This window comes from Pongo pygmaeus, chromosome 1 (genome assembly GCF_028885625.2).
Source record: "Pongo pygmaeus isolate AG05252 chromosome 1, NHGRI_mPonPyg2-v2.0_pri, whole genome shotgun sequence".
Classification (NCBI taxonomy): Eukaryota; Metazoa; Chordata; class Mammalia; order Primates; family Hominidae; genus Pongo; species Pongo pygmaeus.
Window position 1 is genome coordinate 144,842,747 of NC_072373.2, and position 10,130 is coordinate 144,852,876.

At 40.1% G+C, this 10,130-nt stretch overlaps 1 protein-coding gene across 1 annotated transcript; it reads left to right on the forward strand.

Moving 5' to 3' along the window:
• The first annotated feature begins 210 nt into the window (after positions 1 to 210).
• On the forward strand, positions 211 to 8,563 carry C1H1orf52 (chromosome 1 C1orf52 homolog). The gene is made up of 3 exons (XM_054478118.2): positions 211 to 550; positions 1,185 to 1,383; positions 7,242 to 8,563. Exons 1-3 carry the CDS (start codon positions 275 to 277, stop codon positions 7,313 to 7,315), a joined length of 549 nt encoding a protein of 182 aa, XP_054334093.1. The 5' UTR covers positions 211 to 274; the 3' UTR covers positions 7,316 to 8,563.
• The last annotated feature ends 1,567 nt before the right edge of the window (positions 8,564 to 10,130 follow it).

A 10,130-nucleotide genomic window follows, 5' to 3' on the forward strand; every position in this document is an offset into this window, starting at 1 on the left:
GTTTGGCTGGGATCCCTGGCTCAGTACTTCGTCTCTTCTCAGAGCTCCTCAGAAATGAGCAAAAGCAGCCCCCGCCCCTGGATTGGGAACGTGCCGAGCCCGCCTCCAGCCTCAGCCCCTCCGCGGGGGAGCAGGAGCGTGGCGCAACCGCCAGGGGGCGCAAACGGCGGGCTTATTTATAAGACTTGGGGCGGGGCCACGCGCGGGGCGGGGCCTGGGGTGGCTTCCGGTTTCTGGCTTCCGGCGGAGGGCTGGGTAGTAGCTCGCAGCCGTCATGGCAGCGGAGGAGAAGGACCCTCTGAGCTATTTCGCGGCATACGGGAGCAGCAGCTCAGGCTCCTCGGACGAGGAGGATAACATCGAGCCGGAGGAGACAAGTCGCAGAACCCCGGATCCGGCGAAGTCGTCGGGCGGCTGTAGGAACAAGGCGGAGAAGCGGCTCCCGGGACCCGACGAGCTGTTTAGGAGCGTGACTCGCCCGGCCTTTCTCTACAATCCGCTCAACAAGCAGATAGACTGGGAGAGGCACGTCGTCAAGGCGCCTGAGGAGGTGAGGTCCCCGACCCCGTTTCCCGGTCTCGGCCCCGGCCTGCGCCCCCTTCCTCCTGAGCCCCCTGCTGGGGACCTGCTGTCCGTTCCCCTACACGCAGTCACCCCCGCGGGATGCCGCACCACCCCCTCCCACCTCAAGCCCTGGGAAACCTGGCCCCCTCCCCCAGCCTGGTGGGTGTCAGACCGGACCCGCAGCCCCGCCCCTTGTGAGGAGACCCAAACCTCCGCGCTCGGTGCCCCGACCCCGCGCGGCGAGGACTAACAGTGGTGACTCCCCCGCCCCCCCCGCTGCAGCTTCTCCCTGAGACCCCTTCCCTTTGACGCCGAAGTGCCTGCGGTGCTGCCTCCAAGACAGTGTCTGCTGCAGCTTCCTGAAGGGGTCAGCCTTGGCGTAGTATCTCTGAGACTGGATTCTTCTTTGGTAACTAAAAGTTATTAGCTTTATTCGTATAGGGAACCCTTTGGCTTTTCACTTAACAGTATTGTGATTTTGATGGAAAAATGTGTCTTTCAACCTTAAAGAAAAAAAAGTCAGCCTGAACGATAAGCGAACGGCAGGGAGTTGCATGTGCCCACGTCCATTGTAGGAACCTCGGTTCGTCACAGTGCTTCTTAATGTGCTTGCTTAACAGCCTCCAAAGGAATTCAAAATATGGAAGTCAAATTATGTACCACCTCCTGAGACCTACACCACTGAGAAGAAGCCTCCGCCTCCAGAGCTTGACATGGCAATAAAATGGTCTAACATATATGAGGACAATGGTGATGATGCTCCACAGAATGCTAAGAAAGCTAGGCTTCTACCAGAAGGGGAGGAGACGTTGGAATCAGGTAAGGAAAGTCAGAATCCGGTAGTGATCTATTTTGATACCCGTGATGGACTTAAAAAGAATGAGATATTTAATGAATGAAAATTAAATCTAGCGAATTGGCAAACTAATTTGATGGTCTTTGGATACTTATTGCTCTGCTTTTGAGAAAGATCATATATATTTGGCTTTAACATGAAGTCTCTGATAGCTCAGCTAGTAGTAGTTGCTGTATTTTAGTGAAAGATCATAAATTATTCAGGCTTTAAAGTAAAATATCTGATATCTCATCCAGTAGTCTGATTTATGATGCCTTATTATTAGAACAACACAAATCAATTCATGGATTCTTGTGACTGTAGCTACAAAGTACTGAAGGCTTAATTTTCTTTTTCTTTTCTTTTTTTTTTTGAGACAGCATTTCGCTCTTGTTGCCCAGGCTGGAGTGCAATGACGCCATCTCGGCTCACTGCAACCTCCACCTCCCAGGTTCAAGCGATTATCCTGCCTCGGCTTCCAAGTAGCTGGGATTACAGGCGCTTGCCACCACGCCGGGCTTTTTTTTTTTTTTTTTTTTTTTTGTAGAGGTGGAGTTTCACCATGTTGGTCAGGCTGGTCTTGAACTCCTGACCTCAGGTGATCCACCTGCCTCGGCCTCCCAAAGTGTTGCAATTACAGGTGTGAGCCACCGTGCCCGGCCAAAGGCTTCATTTTCTATTAAAGCAGTTGTGCTTCAGAGCTAAAATTAGTATGACAAAACGAATTTAACTGAGCATTACTACATAGTAATAGGAAGATAATGACGGAGTTGTTTTCCTTTAGTTCGTAATAGCATAATTTCATCTCTTACTTGGACTATCACAGTAATCTTTGCCTATACACTCTTATCCAATCTGTACCATCCTTCACTGCAGCTAGTGTTGAGTTTCTAAAAGTCGTATCTGATTATATAACTTGACTGCTTAAAACCCTTCAACGGGATAGAGTCAAGGCCTTCTATTGATAGGCCCTTTCTCCCTGTCCACAGTCATTTTTAATGGCCCCTTTCTAGCACTTGAAGATCTTGAAATCCAGAACTGAATTGTATGGTTCCCTGCCTTTCAGTATACGTTGCACCTTATTCTGGAGTGTTCTTTCTTATCTCTGGCTAGTAAACTAATTCATCCTTCAAAATCCAAATCAAAAGAAGAAATCTCAGATATCACCTCTAATAATTATTTGCTCCTCTGTACCTTGTTTATGCTAATGCTGTTGATTGCCCTCATCACTTGTATGTGACTTTTTAAAAAGTCTGTCTGCTTTATGATGAGTTCCTCAAACAGCAGGATTTGAAGTGTTTATGTTTGTATCGAGTACATTGTAAGTATTCAGTAATTGTTGAATTGAACTAATGTTTTGGACCATTGTTTTTAAGAAAGAGTATGCCATTTTTGTTAAACAGATTTCTGATCTTCCCACAATACAAGGGCTACTTAGCCGGTTTTTAACAGTCATGCAGGGAGTGATGTTTTGTTTTAGGAGAAAGGAGAACTGACTGGCAGGAGTTCTTTAATTTTGATTCTACCTAGCTTTTCCATTACTTTTGCTGACTCCAATATGTATTAGAAGTCACTAATGAAGGAGCATCTTCAGTAAGTAGCATCTTTTTGCAGACCTTAAATGATGTAAACATTTATAATACCTCATATTGTACAATCTTTTTGTTTTGTTTTCTTTTTTTTTTTTTTTTGAGATGGAGTCTTGCTTGGTCGCCCAGGCTGGAGTGCAGTTGCGCCATCTCGGCTCACTGCAAGCTCCGCCTCCCGGGTTCACGCCATTCTCTCGCCTCAGCCTCCCGAGTAGCTGGGACTACAGGCGTCCCACGCCCGGCTAATTTTTTTGTATTTTTAGTAGAGACGGGGTTTCACCGTGTTAGCCAGGATGGTCTGGATCTCCTGACCTCGTGATCTGCCCGCCTTGGCCTCCCAAAGTGCTGGGATTACAGGCGTGAGCCACCGCACCCGGCCAATCCTTTTCATAATTAGTAAAAATATATTTGCTTAAATAATCTTTAATTATTACAACACCTTGTGAAATGAGATAGAGAAATGTGGAAATGATAGCTTACATAACTTGTCCAAGGTCACAAACTAGAAAATGCCAAATTCTAAAATAGGCACTTTCACACAGTTTTCTAATTTATTACTCCCAGCAACCTGATACAGAAGTGCTACATGACTCATTATTACTGTTTTACAGATGATAAAACAATCTGAGATTAGGGAATTTACCCAAATTCATTCACGCAGCTAAAGAAGAGGCAGAGTAGTAGGCATTCAAATCCAGACCTTTAAATAGAAATTATGCCTTATTAAACTGGGATTTGGTCTCCTGATGAATAGCCATTTCTCAACAGTGAGATATAGCTGTTCTTCTGTAGGGAGAATGGTAGTAAGGATACTAGGGTTGATACTCAAACTAGATTTCCATAGGCTGGTGCTCTCACATCTTTGTCATTATATGGAAAAAAAACAGGATTATACACCAGGGCAAGCAAGCAAGCAAGCAAGAATTATCTTTTTTCTAGCTTAGTTTTTGAGTTAAGTTAGAAGGAGTTCCAAATATGTGGCAAGTAACACTGCTGTTCACATAGATAATTTCTGTCTTTTTGATCACATGATGGTCCTTTCCTTTATTGGAAAACAAATACAGGCAAAATCAAATAACAGAGAAAGACCCACTTTTTAGAAGTGATTTTTGCCATTTCAGATTCCTATATCATAAACCCACTTTAAAATCAATTTATGTCATAATTTTTTAGCCTTTCTTTTTCATTCATAAAATATATATCAGAAACTCTACACTCTTATCCAAATTTTAGATTAGCAAATTACTTTTTTATTTTGCTTCCCCATTCTGCCCTTTGGCCTTTTATTGCCGGTTAACGTCGTCCAGTTACTTTAGAGGAAGAGCTGGGAAAGGTTCAGAACTCATCATTGGGTCTTGCTGCTTATGAGCACTTCGGGTTGTTTTTTTTGAGATGGAGTCCCGCTCTGTTGCCCAGGCTGGAGTGCAATGGTGCGATCTCGGCTCACTGCAACCTCCGCCTCCCGGGTTCAAGCAATTCTCCTGCCTCAGCCTGCCAAGTAGCTGGGACTACAGGCACACATCACCACGCCCAGCTAATTTTTGTATTTTTAGTGGAGATGGGGTTTCACCATGTTGGCCAGGGTGGTCTCGATCTCCTGACCTCGTGATCCGCCCTCTTCAGCCTCCCAAAGTGCTGGGATTACAGGCGTGAGCCACCGCACCCTGCCATTTCTGGTTTTAGTGGTTGTAAAATGTAGGTAAGCAAAGCTTAGTTATTAGTTGTAGCTTTATTGACATGTATAATAATTAATTGTAAAAGCATAATTAATATAGTGATTTTTAGTTTACACTTTTTAGAATTTAGAAAGTGTGTATATTGATAAGTTAAACTTACTTAACTTGAGTGATTTGAGTTCCATAATAAAAAAAATTGTTTCCTTACCAGTACATCTATACTATATGAGACCGAGTAAAAAAGCTCAGTAAAGTTGATAAATGAACATTGCTCAGATTTTTTCCCCTACTCTAGTTTATAAGCAGTGCCTTGTCATGACACTAGATGGCATAGCACTTCTGCTGAAATCACTGATAGCCAGTTATTTTTTAACTTCAGTAGTTTGTGGTTTTGTTATTGAGTTAATTTGCTTGTAATAAGTGGCAAATTAAAAGCAAAAATATCTCAGTATCATCTTCTAAATGTATGTTAATGCATAGTGAATATTATAGTAAACTTAGTACTTTCCATTTTTATATTATCACTACTGAAAATCTCAAAAGAGGAGCTTAGTGATAATTAACTCCAGTTAAAAAGCAAAAGGTGCCGGGTGCGGTGGCTCACGCCTGTAATCCCAGCACTTTGGGAGGCCGAGGTGGGTGGATCACGAGGTCAGGAGATCGAGACCGTCCTGGCTAACACCGTGAAACCCCGTCTTTACTAAAAATACAAAAAATTAGTTGGGTGTGATGGCAGGTGCCTGTAGTCCCAGCTACTTGGGAGGCTGAGGCAGGAGAATGGCGTGAACCCGGGAGGTGGAGCTTCCAGTGAGCTGAGATGGCGCCACTGCCCTCCAGCCTGGACAATAGAGCAAGACTCCATCTCAAAAAAAAAAAAAAAAAGAAAAGGTTTGGCTTGTTTGGGTGGTATACCATGTTATTTGGTTTGTAGAGCCAGTATTTTTGTGTGAACATGATGAACTACTGATTAAAACTTTGATTTGTAAATTCCTGGGGTGAGTTGATCTGAATTGTATTTTATTCCACTGCCTACATAAATCCATAGTGCTCTGTGAAGCATGTGAGTAACATCACCGTGCTGTGCTTGAAGGGGAGTGAAGATGAATGGTATTGATTGTTATCTGCATCAATAAATGAGATATTCTGATTATGGTACAGTTAGCAGAAGGGAATTGAAGGCTTAAGATTTTAATATTTCCTTCAAGGAATTTATGATTTGATGTCAGTAGTTCCCCACATTTTTTTTAATATGAAGGCTCCTTTCAATATCAAGATATTTTATAGATCTCCACATGATAACCTGTTGAACTTTTTGAGTATCTGTTGATCAAGAAAATAAAGTCAAAAGCTACAATTAATTAGTAATGTGTTCAAAATAAATTTGTATTTTATAAATCTAACATCTTTTCCATGTTACTCTGTCTATATGGAGTTCTTAATACCACACATTTGCTTAGGGAGATGGAATTAGCAACTAGTCTGTGCTACCCTGTATTTTTTTTTTTAACCATGTAGTTGGAGTTTTTAAAATAGAATAAAAGAGTTCACGTCTTCAGGTTTGACAACATTTTTATGAATTGGAAATTTTCTGTGGCTACAGATACTATTAACATTTTGGAAAGGTGTAAAGAACATTGTTTTAATCTAAGGCTCTTCTCTAACCTCCCTCCCCTCTCCAAATTCTCCATAATATGAAGTAGGAAGATACGTATTTTTCTGTTGCCATTAGAATGTTCTGGCCATCCTAGGAATGGGGACGGGGAAGGCGGGGGTGGGAATTAGAACTTACTAGAATAAAATTCCAAATAGAGGTTTGGGGAAACCTACTTGTGAGTGCTTTTTAACCTCAAAATAAGGATTTGGGGTGGGTGGAGAAGGTGATGGGGAAGAAGAAGAAGTTTTTGGAGGAGAGAAAGCAGATTGAAAGGAAAAGGACAGCTGATAGCCACTTAAATAATGTCATCGTTAGATTGATACCTACTTTTTGTAGAAAGAAAACAATATGCTCCATTCTTACAAAGCATTGATTGTATTTGAATATACACAATGTAAATACTATCATGCAGTGGTGTCCAAGGGAGAGAATACAGTCATGAGTTCTTAGTTTCTGTTATTGGTTGGGCCAATAAAGCGCCTTCGTCATCCTTCTTTTCTGCTTATCACTAGAGACAGAAACTAAAAACCATGGCTTCAGGCTGCTAAAAGCCTAAAACAAAACAGAACAACAACAACAAATAAGGCAGGTTGGACAAGCTTGCTGAGTATTTGGGAGCCTTTTTCAAAAGTCTGATTTGGGGGAAGTAAAGTCGCTTATTTTAAGCTACCTTAATATAGCACCTAAAGAGTCACTTGGTGAATTTTGTATGGCTGCAATTGAAAAAAAAAAAATTGCTCACTTTCACTTGCATTTAAAAATCAGAGCTCTAAAAGTTAATTCTTGTTTTTTATTGGGAAACTCTGAGAGAAACATTAGTTGATGAGGGTAATAATTTTGGTATAAAGCCAGTGAAATTTTAATGCTTAACATGTTTGGTTTTTTAAAATTACTGATTGAAACTCTTCCTTTTCTATTTAAAGATGATGAAAAAGATGAGCATACTTCTAAAAAGCGCAAAGTAGAGCCAGGAGAACCAGCAAAGAAGAAAAAGTAGAAACAAATGACCAGAATTTCTGTACTGCTAAACTTGTTGAAATGTTTCTTTGGACAGATTAAGTTGATATTGTGGGTTATTATGCCACATCTCCATGAAAGTGCATACATTAATGAACTAATAAGTATTGCCTCAAGAAATTTCCACTATAAAATTCTTTTTTTATTTAAAACATGTATGTATTTAAAACTCAACTGGTGACTTGTGATTGTGAAATTGATAACACTTGGATGCATTCTTGCTCTCACAGAATTGGTGACATGCTTTGAGTTTTGTCACATGTTGACATGCCAATGTTCTATAAACCTTTTATAAAGGAATATATTTTTAAAGTAAATATATTGTAATGTACTGTGAACTTGTAGGGTGCTTTTCAACAGTCTTTGTACAGTGTAAATAGATCATGGAAATAAAATTACTTATTCAATATTACTATTACTGTATAACATTAACATTTGAATGTTTGTCTGTGACAAGTACCCTATTTGTCGTGTGACATTTTAAGTTGTAATAAGAAGTATTACCATTTTAAGTTGTAATAAGAAGTATTACCATTTTAAGTTGTAATAAGAAGTATTACCATTTAAAGAGTGCCTCCTGTGTTCCAGGTGCTTTGTGCATATATTTTCTCTGATCCTTAAACAACCTAGCAAGGTATTATTAGTATTCTCATTTTATAATAAAGAGTGCTTGAGTAGCTTGTCTAATGTTACACAGCTAGTGAGTGATTCATTTGGAATTTAACTTGGAACACTTGAACTTCAAAATCATCACATTAAACCACCTGTCCACCAGTCAAAATTTAGTCATCTTTCAAGAATGACATCAGTTGTCATCTCTTCCAGGTACTTTTCTGTTGTACCTGGATATCTGTTAGTGGAGATCTTTTCCTCTCCTGATTGTATGAGTGTACTTGTCATCTGTGCTTTATGGTTATTCATTAATTTCTTTATTAAATTGTAAGTTTACAGGACATTCAGTTAAATTTGAATCTCAGATAAATAATGTTTTAGTATATTTAATATTCAGGACATATACAAAAAGTGTGTTTATCTGAAATTCAAATTTAACTGAACATCTTTTATCTGGTAACCCTAACTTCTACATGTTTTCTCTACCCAGCTTCTGTTTTAATGCTTTGCGTATAGTAATAATAAAATGAACAAGAAGTAGTTGGGAAGGTGTGATCTTTGAGTTCCAAAATGCAGTTATTTGTAGCATTTTGAACAATAAAAAGGTTACACTCTGCATCAATCTTTCCATGAATCTCAAGCCCTTAAGAGATAAGAATTACAGAACAGTGCACATTCAGTGTATAAGAACAAGACAGCCAAGCATGGTGGCTTATGCTTGTAATCCCAGCACTTTGGGAGGCCGAGGTGGGAGGATAGCTTGAGGCCAAGAGTTGGAGACCAGCCTAGACAACATGACAAGACCCCCATCTCTACAAAAAAAATAATTTAGAAAGAAAAAGACATAATCTGACTATTTTTTTAAATCTGTTTTTCCACATTGTGGAAGATAAAATTTGAACAACTATGCGAGATTTGTTTACTTAGGCATGTGTATCAAGTAGATTAAAATTTATAAAAGTCATTAAGAGTGATTGCATCAGCCATGGTGCTTTGTGGAGTGAAGGTCCATAACAGCATGATGGCTTCCAGTATATCTCGAGTTTAGAAAAACCAATTCTATAGCTGCCCATCCTCTAGGTTTGCAAATATATGAATCCCAAAATTGAAGTAATTGCTAAAGCAAGAATATGTTTTTTTAAGATTGTAGTCTTTGTAATGAATTTGGAAATCTGTGGTATCATATACTAAGGAGTGGCATCAAGTGATAAAGCAAGACCATAGTATGACATGACACCAAATACAACCAAATCAAGTTATATTTGTGAAGTTGTGATTCCCAAGCTCTGGAGAAATCTAAAATTTGGATGCATGTGTTGGTGGAGCAAATATCTCAGAAGTTACTGAAATATTGCAAGGTTCTTAAGTTAGCATGAAAGCAAACTTTTTTCTCTCTTTCCTGGGAGATGTGCAGAGTATGTTTTATGAGGAGGAAGACAGGACTTAGGAGGGAAGAGTCTAAATATTTTGGAGGAAGTCTGACTCAGCCATTTGTATCTCCTGGTTGGAAAATGGACTGTCATATCACTCTACATTCATCATCACATTAGAGAATAGATTATTTTCCCCTTTAGAGATGTCCTGGGAACGTGTTTGCACAAGTGTCCATGTGGGTACAGAGGTGAAGTTTGGTTGAGCTAGTGGAAACCTAGTGGGGAAAACTCTTAAAAATCCATATACGTAAGAAAAATCATCTGTCCAAGTATCTTTCATTTTAGAGAATCGAGTTACTTGATACTTCTGGTCGTTTCCTCTACTTTAAGGAAGTTAAGCCTGGGCAACATGTTGAGATCCTGATCTGGTTTGGCTGTGTCCCCAACCAAATCTCACTTGAATTGTAATTCCCACAATTCCCACGTGTCATGGGTGGTGACTGAATTATGGGGGTAGGTCTGTTCTTATGATACTGAATGAGTCTTATGAGAGCTGATGGTTTTAAAAACCATCAGTGCAGGGAGTTGCCCTGCACATAAGATGTGTCTTGCTCTTCCTTGCCTTCTGCCATGATTGTGAGGCTTCCCCAGCCATGTGGAACTATAAGTCCAATTAAACTCTTTTGCAAATTTCCCAGTCTCTGGTATGTCTTTATCAGCAGCATGAAAATGGACTAATACAGTTAATTGGTACCACTAGAGTGGGGTACTGCTGAAAAGATACCCAAAAACGTGGAAGTGACTTTGGAA

Coding starts and splice junctions, on each gene's coding strand:
- C1H1orf52 (XM_054478118.2), top strand. CDS start 275: ATGGCAGCGGAGGAGAAGGACCCTCTGAGCTATTTCGCGGCATACGGG. Junction 551..1,184: donor TCGTCAAGGCGCCTGAGGAG/GTGAGGTCCCCG, acceptor CTTGCTTAACAG/CCTCCAAAGGAATTCAAAAT. Junction 1,384..7,241: donor GGAGGAGACGTTGGAATCAG/GTAAGGAAAGTC, acceptor TTCTATTTAAAG/ATGATGAAAAAGATGAGCAT.